Source organism: Electrophorus electricus, chromosome 6 (assembly GCF_013358815.1).
Source record: "Electrophorus electricus isolate fEleEle1 chromosome 6, fEleEle1.pri, whole genome shotgun sequence".
In the NCBI taxonomy this organism is placed as follows: Eukaryota; Metazoa; Chordata; class Actinopteri; order Gymnotiformes; family Gymnotidae; genus Electrophorus; species Electrophorus electricus.
In genome coordinates, this window is record NC_049540.1 from 30,563,508 (window position 1) to 30,585,742 (window position 22,235).

The following is a 22,235-nucleotide window of genomic DNA, read 5'->3' on the forward strand; positions in this document are numbered from 1 at the left end:
GCTCATTCTGCAACGTCAGTGAGAAAGATCTGGTGGCAACTCATCATGCCTGTACCTCTTCCTCCACCTTTCACAGATACAGCACACTTCAGGCAAAGGAGAATTTATTTTCTCTTTGTTTTCTTTGTTTGATTTTCTTGTACAGGTTTGTTACAGAATTGAACAGGTTTCCTGGGGATACGTTCTGCTAAAAGCACTGTGAGTAACCATACTGGACAAAAGCTGCAATGTCCGACGCCTCCAGTGTGGTATGTTAAGGGTGAATAAGGTGGATATGCACCAAATATTCTCTCTCTGAATGTTGGTGGTGTAAGTGCAGCGTGTGTGCTTCAGCTCCCCTCGTCACCTCTGACACTTAAGTCACTGCTAATGACTGACTTCATTGCAATAAGAACCTAGTTAAAGAAGCCAGGTAATGTCTTCTTCAAGGTTTGTCTTCAGAGACACTGTCATTATAAATTATACAATATACAGACTAAACATGTTACTATCCAAATCTTTTAAATTGTTTATTTTTGCCTTTAAATTATGAGTGCATTAGGTTGATTTTAGCCTTAAATGTTTGAGTTAATTGGGTAAGAGTTAATTTACTTGAAGTTAATTTACCTCGAAATGTTAAGGCAGCAAGGATCCTTTTTAACGTTAAAACCTTTTACACTGTTCATTACAGTGGTACGACCAATGAGCCTGAAGTCCAAACAGTTTCAGAATTATTTCTTCATTTTCCATCAGTTATTAATGGTGAATATTAGTCTTTACAGTGAGTAAATGACCAGCAGACCTTCCCAGTTAAATTGACAGTGTTTAACCTTTGTGAGCTCTTTATCTTAATGTGAAGGTGCTTTGGCGAACTGATGAGCTTTCTGGAGTTGGGTAGGAGTAATGGTAGCAACTCCAGGTATTTTTGAAATACAGACCAAAATGGATCTGAGATTGACATTTGTTGTATGAATGTCGAGTGGAAGTCTATAATTTACTGTGACATGCTGATGTTTTAATTGGTGCAGACGTTTCAGATGGTGACATTATTGTTTTTATGTGTATACGGGCTGTGCCTAAATTGGCCATTTTAAATTGAATTATATGACATTTTAGAATTTGTTTTAAAAAGATCTGGTGATATAAATTACTGGTTGAGTTTAATTGCCTAATCTTACAAAAGTATCCGTAAGAATTATTTTCTCTATTTGATGGCTGCTAAATCGCCTTTCTAAGTAACATACGACGAGTACATTACGTCGACTACATAAGGGTGTTCTCGGATTAGAGCAGAAACTGCAGATTATAGACTGTAGGGCACAGGGATAGGATACCTACTTTCACACACGTTTACTTACAACTGGTAGGTACTGCTTAAATGAGAAAACTAGGTGTTTCTCACGGGGCCAGTGGCGATAATCACTTTGAATTACTCGCATATTAATAAGAGGAAACAGTCAACAATTATATTTCCGAATTTCTCAGAAATAATTTATTAAATTGTTATTAATTTTGTAGTAAATCAGTCAGAATGTGACATCGCAAATATGGCAGCTTTGATTTCAGTTCGCTCCAACTGGTCCTGGCGGACTCCTTGAGGTAGATTTTCAAAATTAATATATGATCGCTGATCAGGGAAAACATTCCAACAGTGCTCACATTTACCTTTTATCCAATTAAATATCTGAGAGAATATGATCCAAAAGTCAAAACAAGTTGTTCATACACACATCTTCATCTGAGTCCACGTCTGATCCAACATTGCGCTCCTGCTCGCTCCTGCTCGCCCCGGCTCACCCCGGGCTGAGTTCCAGAGCCCAGACGTGCTGCGGCCATCCCGACCTCCCGCTCCTCTTCCTCTCGTGTCCTAAAGACTCCTGCTGGCCTTCGTTCTGTAAAACCCCGTTTTAATTATGATGACAACTTTAACATAAAGGCTAGTATAGTTTGAACCGTTTTAGCAACTTATGGTTTGCATTGCAGTGGATCTGATAACTGGGCTTCTATTTTATATATGACCTGCTTCCTCTGCCGGTCCATATTACCTCTGAATGTGTCCTATATGGGTCAGCGCCCACGTCATGTTGTTTCATGATTTAAGTGACTGTGTGTTCCTCTTAAATGTGATTGTAGCTCCTCACTGCAGTGTGGATGGGAAGGTGCCCTGTGGTGGCACAGGATGAGCGGGACGCTTCAGTATTATTTGCTCCGTGGACACTTCACTTTTTCCATTGTGCAACCCTGCTACACATTTACTGAAGCTGCTCTAAAGCGGTTGACGACTTTCGTGCGGGATGTTGATGCATTCTTAAAATAAATCTAATTATAAGTATTTAAATGAATTGTACCTTACCATTTCCCGTTTCCTCTTCAGATTTCTACTGTCAAATGTCTTAAATTCAGCGCTGAATTCTTCCGCTCCCGCGGAGTCTTGCGCCAGCACGTCTGTGAGGTACGCGATATAGCTCGTGGCCAGCCGTAGCGTTTTGATCTTTGACAGCTTGGTGTCCGCGGGGACGTTAGGGATGCACCCGCGCAGCTCCGCGAAGGCCGTGTTGATGCTCTCGGTCCTTCGCCGCTCCTTCTTCGGGCCCGGAGCTCTTCGCTTCCCCATCCTTGACGAGAACAACTCGGCGGGACTGGCACGGACCGGACCGGGAGATCCGACTTCAGCAGAGTAAGAAGTTTGTAACTGGAATTCCGCTGGGATTTCTGAATGATTTACAAGCCAGCTCTGAAAATAAGGCTTATCTTGATGACACCGTGGCACTAATGGGAAAGCTTCGCGCATCAGACGATAATGCTGGTAACTTCCAATAAGATTCATTTTTGCAAGGGCGACTGTCTCCGCGCGCGCTTAAAGGAGGCTTCAGTCAAAGGAAATCTCGCTTTCTCTTACTGCGACTATATTTTTAAAAGATATACTTCTACATTGTGCAAACAGTTTTGGCTACAAGACCCTTTTGGCATCACTATCACTAAGAGTTTCCCGACAGAATCCAGCTGGCCCAAAGAACAGGCGTGTGTGTCCCGCTCCCAGCGCGGATCGTGCAGTGTCCCGGGCCCGGTGTGTGTGCCGCGCGGGGTGACGGGCGCTTAACGACCTCCGAGCCAATGGCTACAAGTGCTCGTGCGATAGGGTGGAGATTTCAGCTCAATGTCATGTTGTAGTGAGGAGATCCGGTCACAGGTCTGCACCCAGGATACTGACTACGTTTTACCCTTCAGCAGGGTTACAGTGTCTTATTTCACAGCAGTCACTGTATGAGAAGGTATGGTTTTGTGACTATTTCAGTACAGTCGTTGGTGTGGTGAGTTTGTATGTTTTCAATCCAGCCGGTGTCACAATTCGTTTTCCTTTTTCGTTTTTTCATTAACGGATGTGAGATATCTGACGCATCAACTCAGTGCCTCTTACATCTTGCTATATATTGGAATAATCCGTTATGTTTTCGTCGTTTCGCCAGTGTTACATAGGCTATGTGTCATTTAGGGAAGCTGTTCTGTGTGTGTGTGTGTGTGTGCGCGCGCGCGCGCGCTTGTTTCCTACACCGAAACACTCTTCTCTAATTTTTTAGTCACACTAGACATTCTGATTTTATAAAATGAAACAATAAGAAAAATGTTTCCTTATCAGTAATTGTCAATAAATAAATGAATAATATGTTAATAGGCTATAATATTTAGACATAACAAACAATATTATTGTTTATTGCATTTAAGAAGGATCTTGAAGGATTCATAAAAATACCCTGTGAGATTTTTTATGGCCGTAAGAAATAATACGCTTCAAAAAATGATGTTTAGTTTATGATTAAGATGTATAGGTCCGTTTCTGTGCGGTATTCACATATTCAGGTTTTGGATAAATATGCTAAACTTGTTTTAACCACGAGCATACGTGTAGTAAGAGCAGGCGTAACATGTTCATTTGTCATTTATCAAATTGTTATCTTAACCGTTTGATTAAAGGTGTGTTCCAAAATGCATTTGTTGTATATTTAATAATTTAAACGTAGATTGATGAAATACCCATTTCCTTTAGACCGATAGAGTGAAAACATAGCTGGACTGACTGCATGTGACCAAGTTGAGCGGTATCTCAGCATCTACGGTGGCGAGGGCCACATGGAAGAAGCTCAGGTTCCCTCAATGTTGGTGTTGAATCTCCATCCCTCACTCTAGAACATGGTTCCATTACACTCCGTGACCTTAAGAAAAATCGTCATTAAGAAACTTCTACAATTAGCGATTAATGATTTGTCTGGTGGTGCATGGGCCCTTTTCTTCGAGGGATCTTTATTACTCAGCTATTAGCCTTGTAGTACTGGACTTCGCTGGACTAGGTAAGCTAAGGTAAGCTAAGGGAGGCTTTGCAATCCTTTGCAGCAGATATTCACTTATTTTTAAATGTATAAAGCTGTCAAACATTTTTATCTGCTGGTATATTTGGTATACATTATCTAAGCTCTGCGAGTGATGTAATTCTTTCAACTACATAGCAGTTGTTACAAGATCTTTTACACCCTCTGGTCATTAAATACACTAAATACACTCTGTACCTGAAATAAAATGTAATACCTTGCACCATATTCTCCATGACACACTGACACACTCTAATGAGCATCTAGTTTGAGCAAAGTAAGACAGGACATGTCTGTGGCAGTTTAGAGTAAAAAACAGTGTGCTCCTTGTTGAGACCTAAAGAGTATTTAAGGAGCAGGTGTTTAAGGAGTGTGTGTTTAAGGATCCAGCTATAAGGAGTGAAGAATGCTTTGGTTCCCTCCAGAATGTCTTCTTTTTGTTTGTTTGTGTATTTATTTGGTGTCTTGGGATGTCCTGTTAAACCTGTTAAATGTGTGAACCTCCTCATAAGTTCAGGAATATTTGCACTTGTGTTGGCTGTACAGTCTCATTGAGTTCTACAGTTTAATGTACCCATTTATTTTCCTACTACTCCAGTAATGGCAGCATGTCATACAGGTTAAATAGATCTTTTAAACTCATAGCCGCTCTCCCTTCCTCCCCAATCTCTCTTTCTCTCTCTCTCTCTCTCTCTCTCTCTCTCTTTCTCTCATATTATTGCCTCCCATGACTCTCCCCCTCTTGCTATCAGCCCCAGTAAAGATAAGAGGTCTGTGTGGAATGCCGCTGAGGTGTGTGTGGTTGGGGGCTGCCTGCCTGTATTTACTGTGGGGACGAGTGCTTCATAAGTCCTAGCTGTCCTGGTCCACTGATTTATTTTCTGTGTATGGGGACAGCAGTGGCTGGTAGACCCGCAGCAACCCACACACATACACACACACACACACACACACACACACACACACACACACACACACACACACACACACACACATACAGCCCAGCATCTACACACACACACACACACACACACACACACACATACAGCCCAGCATCTACACACACATACACACACACACATACAGCCCAGCGTCTACACACACACACACACACACACACACACATACACACATACAGCCCAGCGTCCACACACACACACACACACACACACACACACACACACCTACAGCCCAGCGTCTACACACACACACACACACACACACACACACACACATACAGCCCAGCGTCCACATACACACATACACACATACACACATACAACCCAGCATCTACACACACATACACACATACACCCCAGCGTCCACACACACACACACACACACACATACAGCCCAGCATCTACACACACACACACATGCACACATACAGCTCAGTGTCCACACACAGACACACACACACACAGCCCAGCGTCCACACACACAGACACACACATACACACACACATACACACATACAGCACAGCGTCTACACACACACACACACACACACACACACACACAGCCCAGCATCTGACATTTATGCTGCTGTGTCCTGCCCACTAGCCTGACTGGCACATTTACAGGGACAGATGGACAGACTTTTGAGAGTTAGGATGCGGGAAATGCTGGTGAGTAGCAGTCTAGCCTGGGAACTCAGTAGGAATGTCTGGGGATGATTATGTTACAGCAAAAGTAATGTTTTTTTTTACTGCTAGGGAGGACATTAATGTTTTATCAAACCGTACATTGAGATAATTGCTGCTCTTGATGAAAAGTGAAAAGTCTTTTTTAAAGCAGTCATTTTGGTTTTATTTCTTTTCCTGACTGGCTATGACTCTGATAAAAGGCTGACTTCTCTGTGACCCTCATAATGATGTGTTTTATTGTTATACACACTTTAACACTTTAATACTTTTTACTGATGACTGCTCCATTGTTGGATACATCACCATGGACAATGAGGAGGAGTACAGAGGTTTGATTGAGGTCTTCATAACGTGATGCCATAAAATCATCTGAAACGTAACATCAGTAAAACCAAAGAGATTATAGTAAATTATCAGATAAACAGAAGCTCCCCTGTCCCTGTTTTCATTCACAGGGTGGAAGTAGAGACGGTGGTCTCCTATAAGTACCTTGGAGTACAGATAAGCAAACTAGACTGGACAGATAACAATGATGTCCTCTACAGGAACGGACAGAGTAGGCTGGTCTGGCTGAGGAGGCTGAGGTCTTTCAATGTGTCCAATAAACTGCAATCAGACTATACAACAATATCTGAAGACACTGTCTGCAATCAGACTATATAACAATAGCTGAAGACACAGTCTGTCTGCAATCAGACGATACAACAATATCTGAGGACAATCTGTCCTCATGCTGTCCAGCACTCTCCTCATACAATAACTTGAGTCTCTTTCTCCCACTTCTATTGCACTAGACCTTTTGTTAATCATTACATGGCATGTGCATGTGTATATATTGTTTATTCTGTTTTTTCTATTTCACACTGTCACTTTCATTATGCTCAATATCACTAGTCAGTGTGTATCACTAGGGGATGGGGTGATACTGGGGCAACTGTCTTTAATATAGTAATGGACCCTATAGTTTTTATTTTTACTTATTTTATTGTAGTTCTACTTTTAACTCCATTTATTCTGTGCTGGAGCTGCTCTATCACTCGAATTCCCCTATGGGGATCAATAAAGGAATCTTATCACACATATACACACATATACATACACACTGTGGGGGAGGCCCATGGAGTACATTTCATTTACAGCATTATTGTCTGAATTTATAAAACAAATGGCCCACTGAGCTTTAAGAATTCTTCACCTGAATATACATCATTTTGTCTGTAGATTAATAGATTGTCTGTAGATTAATCTTGAAATTATAACATGACCTAATCTGTAGTTTAGGGTCAGCGTCAGGGTTAACCTTGACTGCTAGAAGAGATGTGACATCTACTGTAAGGTCCATACTCAGCACTCAGTTCATTCTCCTAGCTGTGTGTGTTTGTTCTGGACTGTAGTGCAGGACTGAAAAGAAATATGTCTGGCGTGTTGGTGTACTGGTGTAGTGATGTATTTGTCATTTTGTTTTTCTTAATTGGTACCATGGAGCTGATCAACAAAAGTACATTTACATTTACGGCATTTAGCAGACGCTCTTATCCAGAGCAACTTACAAAAGTGCTTTGTCATTTACTCATAGAATATATCCAAGTACAGTATAGTAGGTTAGAATTAAACATACCAATGAACTAGAATACTGTAGAATATAGGGATGAATGCTGATACCTAGAAGTGCACAATACATAAGGTCTATCTTAAACAATGATAAGTACTATAAACAATAAGTGCTAGAGTTTGTTAAAAAGCATAAATAATGCCCTACAATAAGTATTAAATTAGTCAGTCAATAAGGGAGCAGTGTCAGTTGTCCTTTAAATATTCTGCAAATAGACGGGTCTTCAGTCTGTGTTTGAAGACTGCAAGGGACTCTGCTGTCCGGACAGCAAGCGGGAGTTCATTCCACCATCTTGGAGCCAAGACAGAAAATAGTCTTGATGCTTGTCGTCCATGAGACCTGAAGCAAGGTATTTCAAGCCGAGCTATACTTGAGGTTCAAAGTACTCGAGGTACAGATCAGGCTTTGACCACTGACCTCATGTATGAAGAGGCTGGTCCATTTTTGGATTTGTAGGCAAGCATCAAAGTTTTAAATCTGATGCATGCAGCTACAGGTGCATACAGCCAATGAATGGAGTGCAGCAGTAGTCTAGCTTTGAGATCACAAGAGACTGCACAAGCACCTGGGTAGCTTCCTGCGAAAGAAAGGGTCAAATCCTTCATATGTTACAAAGGAGGAATCTGCAAGACCAGGTTAGATTAGAAACATGAGTTGAGAACGACAACTGATTGTCCAAAGTTGTGCCCAGGCTACGGGCAGCTTTGGATGGTGATACCAGGGAGTTCTCAAAGGAAACAGTGAGGTCATGGTAAGGGCTGAGAGTACCTGGGATGAACAGAAGCTCAGTTTTACTGGGGTTGAGCTTCAAGTGGTGGGCTGTCATCCATGATGCAGTCAGTCAAGCATACTGAGATACGTCTGGAGACCTGCATGTCAGAGGGTGGAAAAGAAAGAAATAATTGAGTGTCATCAGCATAGCAGTGGTAGGAGAAACCATGAGAAGATATTACATCAAAAAGTACTTGAATAGTTATTCAAACAGCATTCTATTTAATTCTATTTTATATCAGGACTTCAGCACTTGTAATGACACAATAATTATTCCTTTGAAATTGTACACTGTTAGGTCTCATTTAAGTGGTTTAATACATACACCATATCCTTAAGACAACAAATTTGACTTTTAGTCTAACAAATTAAAATTATATTCAAGAGAAAAGTCTAAACATGTTGCTCATGTTTGCATGGATATCACTAGAAACAAGATTTATTACTTTGATGATGGAATGTTCTGTGTGCTTTGTTTTCCTTTTACAGATACAGTTAAAGAGCTTTCAAAAGCATTCTGGTTTTTACTGTTGTTTGGTGGCAAGCACTTTGGATTCTGTTTTCTGTGTTGTTTTTAAACAGGTTCTTACACTACCAGGTACAGTTCACATACACACTATAAATCACAGGGGTAAAGTCAGGAAAACTACAGGAGAAAAACCTCCTTTTAATGTGAAGAGAATGTAAACAAAAACGTTCAAACTGTGTCAGGAACAGAAACAGATTCCAGAACAGCATGTAGAAAATGACACCTGCAAAACCTCATAATACCACTGTAGTACACCAACCACTGGACTGAACAGAACCTCATGATAACACTGTAGTACACCCACCACTGGACCAAACCATCCAGCTGCTAAAACATCTCTAGAAAAGCAGTTATAAAGACCAACATGAAAATAAAAAGCAGAGAGTATCTGTGTCTCATTACCTGAAACTAGGAGGGGGAACCGCTCTGAACCGTTGGGAGAGGGGAGCTAGGAATTAAGCTTTTTGTGCTTCACATAGTGGGCATATAAACTCTGCAGCTACATAAACTTTAGCAGTGGTAAGTAAGTCTGTTGCAGGTTTATGATGTACTACAGATGAAGATGTTTTAGAATATGCCCATGTTTGATTTATAAAGGCCTATTACATAATGTTGTTTATCATGGGGCATTACTGAGCTTCAAGACCTTAAACTTTGTACTCTGTCTAAAGCTGATCAGGAGGGCTCCATTCGGAGTGTTAAAATAAGGCTTCAGTTGTGGCAACAGAGGCCTGTCAGACAAAAGTGCTCAAAGAAAATCAATATTTTAATGTTAAAATGAAAGTGTAATTCAGTGTGTGATATTGAGATGTGTAGGTACACATTAAGAAGCGAATCTGTCCACCATCAAAACTCTTATTGTAAGATCACTGAGAAGGCATGAGAATAAATATGTAGTATTGTGTTAGTTCTTGAGAATAAATAAACATAAAGAATGTTAATTAGATAGATGTACCAATATTTCTACTGTGTGTAGACCCTAGTGTTGAAATTTGTTGTTTTAATAATTTTTTTTTTAAATATTGCTTTAACAATATTTAATAATTTAAATTTAAAACTTTACAAATTTCTGAATCTTTTATCTTTTATTATTTTCATAATATTTATTATTTAAATTATGGACTTTCTTCCTATTATAAATTTTCTTTTTCTTTGTATTTGATCTATTTGTAAATTTTGAAAAAGCAACATAAACAATTAAGTTTATTATTATGTATGAACTGATTTCATGCTTCAGAACATTCCAGCCTGTTCCAGACAGAGGGGAGACTGGAATGAGTGGGGTGAGGTAGGTGAGGTGAGGTCAACCTGAGACAGGAATAAATTGGTAGTAATTATACTGATAGTATTGGTTTTCATTAAATAAATATAAATTACTAATTTGTCTACAGGTTAGGGATTAGGTTAAGGTTAGATTAACCCTGGCTTCTAGGGTTTATGTGGACAAATCTAACCAGTTGACAAATCAGCGGGAAGTACTACAAACTGTGCTTGTACTGTTAATCAACATGGCCTTTTTATGCTGGTTTTTGTTTTACTTTGAATTTATTTGAAATGATATTTAGATTCAGAAACAACATGGGAGAGGTCCATATTGATCTCTGAGTAGACTAAATCTCACGAGAGAGGTTCATATTGCTCATTGGTGGGGTGGATGATGTTCCAGGCCCTGTGGCAACTCATGGGGCAGTTGCACAGGGGGAACTTGGAGCTGTTCCATTCTGGGCTGTTCCATTCCAGGTGTGTGTGTGTTGCTTTTCTCGTGTCTCTGCCTACACAGTTTTGTGTTGTGCTGCTGTTCTGTGTGGTGCACACACCAAGGCATGAGCCCTCCTAAACCAGACAGCTGCTCCGAGCTGCTGCCACACTGGACGTCCTGTCATCCAGTTTGGACTGATGACACCCTGACAAGATTATAACACACCATGACCTGGAGCAGTAGATTACATCACATTCACCGAAATTAAATTTCACTTTGACCTCATTCCTTGTCACCCAACATTCCGTGGCAGAAACAGAAATCAGTGTGGCAGCACGTTTGAAACACAGGACTTGTGTCAGCCGCGTTCACCACTAGCACACGTGCTGAGCGACAGGGCTGACGACCCCACAACTTAGTGAGTGTTGCTGCACCTTTTACCTGCCCACACAGCACAGGCAGTGTTCAGCAAGAACTACACATTCAGAGGAAACTTTCCCAAATCCGTGTTTCAGCTCTCTTTACAAGCTCATAAAACCCTACAGGAATAACATTTAAAGTCCAAATTTGATTTGCTATTGAGAGTTCAAATTACAAGTTGACCTTGCAAAGAAAAACAGTCTATAATCAGAACATAAATGACATTAGTATGATTGAAAAGTGTGATGTTTTGATAAAGTTTTTGAATGTTAGTCACAGTTTACTTAGTTGAACACAAGCCACTCACAATATATTTTTCCTTGTTTTGAAACTCACAACTTCCTGTTTCCTCCAGGGTTGAAAAGCATTCTGAAAGCTGAATGGGATGTAACCTCATTAAAGGGGCGGTTGTAAATCTGTCTCTCAGTCTTCAAGCACACCATGGCCCATGTGGCTGCTGCAGCCCACTCCCTTTAAATAGGCATTGTTCCACATTTGCATTGGTCTAATTCTAATGACATCCTAATAACCAGCTGTGCAGCATCGGTGTTTTTCCATCTCGCCTTAACTTTGTTACAGGCCCTCCAGCAAGCACTGCAAGGTGTCTGTAATTAGTGCAGGTTATGGGAGGGGGCTGAGGGGGGTTAGTGGTGAAGGGGTGCAGTGGTCTGGCTGAAACTTGGCTCAGGCACATGGGGCAGGGAGTAAGCCCCTAGAAACGTACGTTCACCAGGAACTGCTACAAGCCACCATCCCTTCAGTCACTGGGCTGAAACTCATAACTCTGAATAACTGCTCCTTAGTTTACAGTGTCTTGTTTTGTTACTGAATCAGCTCCATGTCTACTGAAAACCTTTAAGTCTGCAAACAGACACACAGGAATATGTATGGTTTGTTTACATTTTAGATGATTGTTCATATGACACCAGTATAATCCGTGGTAAGTAATATTTGCCTTTATAGCTGGTTAGCCTACAGGAAAGGGATTAGGACTTGTACAAGTTCCTCGTTTGAAATATTTTCTAGCTGTCTGCCTTTTTCTTTGCCTCAGGTATTGTAATAGTGCACTATGGCCTAACACAAAACGTCCCTAAAACCCTACTCTCTAAAACCCTACTCTCTAACACACTACTCCCTAACACACTACTCCCTAAAACCCTACTCCCTAACACACTACTCCCTAACACACTACTCCCTAACACACTATCCACAATCAGACACTACTCTCTAACACACTACTCCCTAACAACACTATCCACAATCAGACACTACTCTCTAACACACTACTCTCTAACACACTACTCCCTAAAACCCTACTCTCTAACACACTACTCCCTAACACACTACTCCCTAAAACCCTACTCCCTAACACCCTACTCCCTAACACACACTACTCCCTATCACACACTATTCCCTAACATGCACTATTCCCTATCACACACTACTCCCTAACAAACTACTCTCTAACACCCTACTCCCTAACACACACTACTCCCTATCACACACTATTCCCTAACATGCACTATTCCCTATCACACACTACTCCCTAACAAACTACTCTCTAACACCCTACTCCCTAACACACACTACTCCCTATCACACACTATTCCCTAACATGCACTATTCCCTATCACACACTACTCCCTAACAAACTACTCTCTAACACCCTACTCCCTAACACACACTACTCCCTATCACACACTATTCCCTAGCATGCACTATTCCCTATCACACACTACTCCCTAACAAACTACTCCCTAACACACTACTCCCTGTCACACACTGCTCCCTCCTTGGATCCACACTGAGAGAGGTGAGGGATAGATTTCTGCTTCCTTCAGGGTCACCCAAAGACATGAAGACATAGTGAATTAAATGTGTTTACTCTGACTACACTAAACATTTACACTGGTGAGGAAGGTAAAGGTGACTGAAGACTCTGTCCTGGATCCTCCATTGAGCTTTGTGACATCTGAAAGTTTAACACACATTTTGGGCTTCTGTCACCATCTTGCATGAGTCACTTTCAGAATCCAACAGACATTTACAAGAGCACAAGCTTTCAAAGTCAGATAAACTTTCTCTACATTTTTCTTCTGGTCTCCGCCCCGCCCGCTATTCCTGCCAGTGAAGCTGTGCCTGAACAATCCTTTACTCTGTGCTCCTATAATTCATTACTCTGAGTTCTTATTATTAGTTAAACTATCTAATAATAACAGTCCATTACTCCCAGTAAGTGTAGTGGTTAAACATCAGTGGTAACCCTAAAACCTCAGTGGGCACAAGTCACATAGCTGCAATAATATAGACATTAACATGTGCAGCGCATTCACATCTTACTGTGTTGTGGATTTGATCCTGAATGCACATAACTGCTGTTTTTACCACGATCTACACTTAATCACATATACTGACAAATTCAAAATGTGTTTTTAGAGAGCATTCATTAAAAACCCAAAACAAAAATCTCTAATTCACAAAAGTATTCAGACCCTTTGCACTCCAAATAGTAGTCAGGTGTTTCCACTTTGATTAACTATCCATGAGGTGTGTTTGAGGTGGAGTTCACCTGTTGCAATTTGAATTGATTGGACATAGTTTGGAAAGGCGTACACCTGGGTGTATAAAGGCCTACAGTTTATACTTTACTGTCAGGGGCAAAAACAAGCCATAAAGTCCAAGGAACTGTTTGTGTATCAAGGCTTTGAGTGTGTCAGGACCTCTGAGATAAGCAGGGTGCTGTTTTCAGCGGAGCCTCTGAGATTGTCAGGGTGGTGTTTGGGTTACTGTTTACTATGACATAAAGGAAGAAAGGTAGGGGGTCTTCTGCACATTAAATAATAATAATTAAACCGTGAGAGTCAGTACTATTATGTTTAGACTATTGTTTCTTTGTTTGTTTCGGTAAAGTGATATGATATGATAGAACCATCATTTTCTAAAGTTTTTTTTTGTTTTTGTTGCTTTTGGTTTTGTCATTGCAAAACATGACAATTCAACAATTTTTTTTTACTGTTTATGATTTAATACAGTGCAGATGTCTTTATGAGCATGACCTGGATCAAAATAATAGATTTTTCCTCATTTTAATCCTGACTCAGAATAGAAGGTCTTAGCCAGCATGTTCATCGTCAGTGTTTGTGTAAAAGAGGAGTGCAGACACACACATTCACCACCCCAGTTTGTTTACATGACTCAGATTTCATAATTCAAACTCTGACCATTTGTCATGTCATGAATATGAATGTTAGGGTTAGTGAGTGTTTCCATGTGCCTTACCTTTCAAAGTCTGAGACATCTGAAGCAAAGCAGAGCTGGTGCAGAATCCTGTGTGCAGGGAAGGTTGTGTGTGTCTGCAGGGAATGTTGTGTGTGTGTGTGTGTGTGTGTGTGTGTGTGTGTGTGTGTGTGTGTGTGTGTGTGTGTGTGTGTGTGTGTGTGTGTGCAGGGAAGGTTTTGAGTCTACACGTGAGTGTGTGTGGTGAGAGGATGAGTGTGTATGATGAGAAGGTGAGTGTGTGGGGTGAGAAGGTGAGTGTGTGTGGTGAGAGGGTGAGTGTGTGTAATGAAAAGGTGAGTGTGTTTGGTGAGAGGGTGAGTGTGTGTGATGAGAAGGTGAGTGTGTGGGGTGAGAAGGTGAGTGTGTGTGGTGAGAGGGTGAGTGTGTGTAATGAAAAGGTGAGTGTGTTTGGTGAGAAGGTTAGTGTGATGGCATCCTCGAGCATTGTTCACCCCCAACCCCAAACACACAACCCACAGACTCTTTGTCACCATTTTGATTGGTAGACTAAACAGGGCAGGCTGTTCATTAGCTCCTGAAGCACAAACATTAAAACATTAAGATGTCTTCGGGGAAACCGAGGCCAGTATGTCTCTTACTGTCTCTCTGTCTGTAATCTGGTAGAGCCTACTCACACACTCTCTCTCTCACACTCTCTCTCTCTCTCTCTCTCTCTCTCTCTCTCACACACACACACACACACACACACTCTCTCTTTCTCACACACACACACACACTCTCTCTCTCTCTCTCACACACACACACACACACACACCACTCCACTTACCTGACTCATGAATTTCTGTCAGTTCTTGGATTTGATGAGAAGCCTCACAGCTAAAATGAATATAGAGAACAAATGAGGAGAAAGAAGGGCAGGGAGACAAACAGAGAGAGAGGGAGGGAGAGAGAGAGGGAGGGAGAGAGAGAGGGAGGGTCAAGGGAGAGAGAGAGAGAGATAGGGAGAGAGAGGGATAGACATACAGAGAGAGAAGGAGGGAGAGGGAGAGATAGAGAGAGGGAGGGAGAGGGAGGGAAACACAAGCACAATTAATTCTGACTGCACATAACAATCCCCACTGAGTCTACATGTAACGTTTAAGTGTCACCATTACTGCTTAATGAATAATTATTTATGATATGCTGGAGAAACTGAAACAGCTGATGAAATGCAAGTTGGAGGTGAGTTTAGTAATGATGTCACTAGTGTCACCTTCTGTATGGCTTATGTTCTTCTGGCTCCTGAATAAAGGCAGTTTATGGGAATGTTCATATCTGAGGGAAGGTTCTGCTTGTCCCTTGGATATGATTCCAAGTCATGTAAGAAATTCAGAGCCTGTTTTAGGTCGTTGTGTTTGACATAAATGAACTGAGCATCACGTCTGATTCTCCCTCCTGCACAATCTCCTCATCCCATAGATCTCTGTGTAGACACAAAGTATCAGTGACCTGTAGGCTGCTGGGATAACACACTATTTACACTTAACCCTAGACTTTAGATTTAACCTCAGACTTTAGACTTAACCCCAGCCCTTGTGCTGAAATTTATTATTGCTGTCTTTAAAGCTGCTGCCACAAGATGCGCGTGTGTGTGTGTGTGTGTGTGTGTGTGTGTGTGTGTGTGTGTGTGTGTGTGTGTGTGTGTGTGTGTGTGTGTGTGTGTGTGTGTGCATATGAGGCTGTGGTAGAACAGTAAGAGTATGGTTATACAACAGTAAGTGTATGTTTATATGTCACCGTGCTATAACAGTAAGAGTTAAGGTTAGATGTTACTGTGGTAACATAAAGGTAAATTGATAGGCATACAAACTGCAGCGTACTTTACAGTACAGTATATGTTATAGCTATACTAGAAATGAATGTTTTATGAAATGCTTAACAAGGTAATACTCATGTCTCACTTTCATGAGACTTTATTGTCTGCATGCAGCTGATGGAGTACTGCCATCTAGTGGCCTAAGATTTGACACTTTCAGTAAGTGAGCTCATTTATTATTATTGCATTAATCCTTTTGGCAAACGCTCTTATTCAGAGCAACTGACAATTTTCAGTCATGTTACAGAAGCAGATGAGTGTAGTGTTAGGAGTCTTATTTGTATAGCATAGAGCGCTTAGGACCTGATTCCCACACAGGAGAAGTAACATTCCTACCCAAGACACTATACCAAAAACAATTATTATTATTATTATTATTATTATTATTATTATTATTATTATTATTATTATGTGCTTTATGGAAGTTGTATATTCCATCTTTATTTTGTAAAGGGTCTTTGAGTATGAGAAAGCCACTACATACCAACTCTTGTGTTTTGTGTTGTCTGTATCGGTGCACATTAACGTTCACTCTCACCTGAATCTGCCTTGTGTTTGCACCCATGTCTGCTTTTGCAACTGACCCCTCAGCAGATTGTAGTCAGGATTGCAGCTGTTGTGAGTTGTGCTCTCATTCTTGGTCAGATACAGGCTGTCTGTGCTGTTTTGAGTTGTGCTCTCAGGTGTGGGTCAGTTATAGGCTGTCTATACTGTCTGTGCTGTTGTGTCAATGAGAAACACCTGCATACCTTGCTCAACATTCCACTGGTTATTACATGTGAGTTTCACTAAAGCTGTTGGTTCTTCTGCCTGCAGAACCACAAATATCTGTTGTATGTTAATAAAATATATGAACAAAAATAAAGCAATTAAATAAAGATGAAGCTAATGATAAGGATACATCTTTTAGGTATGAATGTTTTTCAAATGTTTTGTATAATTTCATCGCTTTGTCTTCAACTGATTTGTACATGTTTGTGAATCACTCTGGATAAATGTTTTTGCCAAAATGACTAGATGTAATGATAAACTGTGAGTATTCCCACTTTAAGAAGCTGTTGGCACTACAGCCTGCATTCCAGCACTCTTCACAGATGGTAGTTGTTGAGATACTTGAATTAGTTTAACATGAAGTGCTTGTCTCTGCTCTCTCCCCCAATCATAACCCTGAATCGTCTCCATGCTGTCAGGTAGTCAAACTGACCACACCCACAACACACCTTGCTCTGCCCACTACCCAGTGTCCTGAAATATGCTAGCTTAGTCTACTCTCTAAGACACAGCTCACTTTAGGTACATTATCCACTACAGTCTTGTTAAGGCCACTTCATAATCAGACACACAATATTAATCCCTGAGTTATTAGATTTTAACAATGCCCATCACAAAAGAGCAACACTGACTATTACCCTGGAGTGTAGAGTAAGGTGGCATTATTTTCTATAACAAACTCTGAAGCACTAAACACCTCCATAGAATATCCAGAACAGAACAGAAGCATTGTGTGGGTGCACTATAACAGTTGGCAATGGGCTGGGGAGAAATTAACTTCTGATCCTTTGCTGCTAAACAGTAACAAAATTTAAAGTGCAGCACCTTCCTCAGGCCATCACACCGATTGTGAGATGTTCTCCCCTGAATCTCAGGTTCTGTGAGATGTTCTCCCCTGAGTGCACAGACTGTGAGACGTTCTCCCTGAGCTCCCTGAGGAAATCTTTGCTTCTCCAATGTTAGTCACACAGAGCCTCAGTGTATGAAAGCAGAACAAAGACACTGCCCACAACCAATTAACATTCCACCATTCTGCCCCGCCCCTTCACCGACACCTCATAAAATAGCACACAGCAATTCTTACAGGCTATAAATGTCATTATAATCCTGTTAAAAACAACCCACAGAGCAGCGCATAGTGGAAGTGCTGCCAGAGTGGCCAACTTTGGATCATTTGTTTGAAAATTGCTTCAGTGTAGAATAAATGCTCGTTTTTATTGGCAGTAATCTGAAGAAAATGGCACGAAGTTCAGCAAGTGCAGCTCCCTCTTGTGATTGAAATCATGAAATAATTTTTCTATGTTTTGCATTTTGGAGAGGCTGTACTTTGGCCTGCCACACCATGGTTACGAAATGATATAAGTAGGAGGGGCCTAAAGTGTAGGGGCGGAGACGGCTCTTCCCACAGAGCATCACCACACATTGGAGGAAAACACAGTAAGCACAGAAACTAGCAAGGTAATAATTATAAAAGATGTTACAACTCTGAACAGCTTCTGTAAAACTTTTAGGAACACTTGCATTAAAGACAGTTGATCGCTAAAACTATTACAAATAGTGTTCAATGAAAATTATCACTGTGACAATCTTCATTCTGGGATCAACAAGTCAAAACTCAGAGTTGTAGAGTTGTAGACCTTGTAATGTAAATGTAATTGTAAATGTAAACATTTATGATGTTATGCCAGTAAGAGATTTGGCCAATCTCATTAGGTAACCTGAGAAAGTGTCTCATGAAACTGCTGAAAAGAATGCAGGTAGTCTTACAGTGAGACAACTTTTTGTTCCAATAAATGAACACATGTTTAGAAAAAGAAAAGGACTGGAGGTCACAGTAAACCAAGGCTTCTCAAGAGTGAGGCTTTTAATTATATACACACTACAGTGGCATGTTCATGAGGACAGCTAAACTGGAGATGTGTTATTTTACAGTGGGCAGAGTGAATCACGTTTGTAATACTCAGGGTAAGAGTGCAGTAATAGAGTCCGTGCCTGTCTGGTTGTGCTGACTGTACTGGGTGCTGTAACTGTTCAGGAAGAGAAATTCCCTCAGATTACTGTGCAATTCATGGAACCAAATACAGCAAAATGTGTTGTGATATATTTGTAAGATATTGCATCTAAGCTCTTATCATAAGTCTCTATAATGTGGTTGGGTTCGTTAGTTTTTACTTTATCATTTATCAAAAACTAAAATGATACTTTCCTCAACTGATACTTGTTATTCAATTTAAAATGGCTACAATAATTTGAAAATGATTTACGTCTGTATGCTTGCGTGTGTGTATATGTAATGTACTGCGTGTGTGTATTTGTGACCTGGACGGCAGAGAGGAAGCGAGAGGCGAGATCGAGCCAAAGTGCTCTTTATTTTCCATTAGAGCAACGATCAAATACAATGATGAAACAAAAGAGAATAAACCGTCCGCTTCGCCAAGTAGTGATGCACAGTGTGGCGACTCATAGCTCCGTAGTCCGCTAATGTGCAGCGCTATCTTCCAGGCCCCGTGGCTTTAAATAAATATGAAAGAAAACAAGGAACGGGTGGATATAATTAATAGGGTGATTGGGAGCGAGGCAGGTATGTGTTGCGAGCCTTAGCACGAGTGGGCGTGTCCCTCCTGCTGGATGCCCGGCCAACCGTGACAATATTGAGTGAGTTGTTACATCTGTGGGCTTGAATGTGTGTGTAATGAACTGAGTGCGTGTGATTGAGTGATTTGTTACGTCTGTAGGCTTGTGTATGTGCACGTGTTTTCTGTTTTTCTTGTGTGTGTGTGCGCGCTTCATTGCCTATGTTTGGTCTGCTGTGCTTCTGGTATCTCTGTGTACCCCCTGGTGATGTTATTCACTGTTCCTGCCACTTGTGGAAGTTGCCAACTATAAGGAACACACTGGGGGGCGATGTTTTGGAGCCTTCCCCTCGCTTTGAGCTTAGTGTGTTTTCGATTGCCTTTGCCGTTAGTTCGCTTGTTAGCAACATGTTGTTCTGTGTTTGACCTCAATCCCTTGTGTTATTCGGTGTATGAAATTGGATTGCCCTTTGTGTACCTTTGCTTGACATTCCCTTGTATAATTGGATTTATCCCATTCCTTGTTTGTCCTTCACACCAGGTGTAGTGTTGGCTGCTGTTTACTATGTTGTTTTGGGGTTTGTTGTTTTGTGGTTTCTCATGGAACACCATGACAGACCATCTTTGTTTGGTGTAGGGAAGTTAGATGCTCCGTGGGGAGTCAGTGTCAGGTTTTATTTCTTTGTGTGTTTTTGGTTTTCAGCGAGGGTCATCCTGAAGTCTGTCTGTTGTGTCTGTTTTTGTTATACATTTCACATTTTAAACGATCTTTGTCACTTTTATCCGCGATGTCAGTTGTGCGTCATTTCTCAGGTCTCTCCTCTCTCCCACCATTACAGTTGTTTCTCTTTTCCCCAGTTCACAAAGCCACACTCGCCTAGACGGGGCGAACAAAGTTAAATATATACGAACATTGAATTTGCACAATATTTCCTTTAATTTGTAATTGTTGTAACACATAATGGATCCTCCAAACATCAAGTTTATACAAACTTCCAGTTACCCCAAATGTAGTTGATAGCCCAAACATGGTTGGGGTTCCATGTTTCATTATTAGTTTTGCACTGTACATACAAGGCTAATGTTGCTAGAAAGTATTGGAAACCATTTTGTGCATCTTGTTCCTGCAGATACAAGCCCATATCTGCATTCCATTCTCGGGTAATATCCTGCGGACTTCAGGAGGTACTTTGGCACACAGTATGGCATGCTGTAATCTATAAACATGAACACTTCATTATAGGTGGAGACTGCGATTGTATGGGGACGTAAGATCTTGGACAGCAGAATCACTTTCTTCCTTTGTGATGGAATGATAATCAAAACTGGAAGTTACTTGGATGATCCTTTGTTGTATATTAAACATAAATTTCTAAACTTATTGCTACTTTACAAAATTCTTGCATACTTTTAATGATATGATTTGAAGCAAGCATATGAAGATCTGGTATTTACTGAAAGGGGTTTGGATGAAATGGTTTCCAATGTTTGGTTCATAGCTCATATAGGAAACAACTGTGCACTTAACTTGTTTGGTCTGATTAGCTGCATTTGGGGTAAGTGGACAATCCTGTTAGTATAATCGTTCCTACTACTATTGCTTGTGTTTTATCTTAAAAATATAGATGTTTGGTTTACTACTAACATTTGTCTTTTAACTTTAAAAAGGCTTAGTGAAACATAAAAGATCAGATTCTCTGATCAAGGGCTCAGTCCTTGATAGTGGGCTATGGTGTTTGGAATTTACTGTAGTTTTATTGCCACATAACATCTGTTAATCATTTCAACATTGCAGAGAATGACAGCAACACACAATACGAATACATCTGTATGGCATATTTAACTTATTTCACTGAGGTGGTCTATAGTTACCAAGCAGACAGAAGGTTGAAGCAAAGTTACTAAGGTGAGCTAAGCTGAACTGAACAAGAGTGAAAAAAGAAGGTAAAATCATCTTTGAAAGATATTGGTAGTCAGGAGAGGGATGTAATGTAATCCTTCAGTCTAGTAGAAGTAAGTATTCTAGCAGCTGCATTTACTGCAGATTATTAATGGAGCGCTGGATAAGGTTAGTGCTGGGTGTTATGCCGTGTGGCTCCAGTTCAGGTTTTGGGGTTCTACTTACCACACCACCTCGCTTCTGTAATGATCAATGTGCCCTATATGATGACCGTTCGTTGTTATGGCACTAGACCACTCCTGGAGCCTTACCAGTTGTACATATCTGTTTTTAATATACCTTTGTCTGCTTTACTTATTTCTCTGGTATTAATCATTTCATGCTGTTCCAGCTCTGTGGTGCAGGTAGGGTCATAAACTCATGGGCCTTCCTAAACTCACACTGCTTCGTTAAAGCAGCTGAAGTTTCACAGCAATGAGAAAATTACAAACACAGCCACTGCTCATGTGATGCATCCTTAGTTGGTCAAGCATTCTGCAACATGGGGTGACTAGAGGGAGGACGCAAGAGTGAAGATCCTTCCGTACTTCATACTTCTATACTTCACTTCCATAGTCACAAATTTTATTTGAGTCCAGGGTCGAAAAGCTGGGAAACAGATACCTGCAAACATGGTAACAAGTCATCAAATTATCAAGATACAGACTAATGTGGTAGCGGTAAGTCTGTGAGCAGTAGAAGCTAAAAGAGGAGGTGGCTGAGGGAACTAGAGAGAGCACATACAGCTAGGGCATGACTGAAGCTCACCACACCATGCTTCATGGAGATGTAGATAGGAGCTCCTGCTATACAGAGCTATCTGAGTGTCTGTAGCTT

General features: G+C 40.9%; 1 protein-coding gene across 1 annotated transcript; it reads right to left on the minus strand.

The window, feature by feature from the left end:
* Positions 1–1,554: 1,554 nt before the first annotated feature.
* On the minus strand, positions 1,555–3,032 carry LOC113587445 (heart- and neural crest derivatives-expressed protein 1-like). Its single transcript, XM_027026110.2, has 2 exons — positions 2,333–3,032; positions 1,555–1,871 (listed from the first exon to the last, which is right to left on the minus strand). Exons 1-2 carry the CDS (start codon positions 2,804–2,806, stop codon positions 1,773–1,775), a joined length of 573 nt encoding a protein of 190 aa, XP_026881911.1. The 5' UTR covers positions 2,807–3,032; the 3' UTR covers positions 1,555–1,772.
* Positions 3,033–22,235: the final 19,203 nt, after the last annotated feature.

What these genes read in the sequence shown, in the direction of transcription:
- LOC113587445 (XM_027026110.2), bottom strand. Translation starts at nt 2,806, where the DNA reads ATGAATCTTATTGGAAGTTACCAGCATTATCGTCTGATGCGCGAAGCT. An exon ending in TGAAGAGGAAACGGGAAATG is followed by an intron (nt 1,872 to 2,332) that starts GTAAGGTACAAT and finishes GGGGTTTTACAG; the next exon opens with AACGAAGGCCAGCAGGAGTC.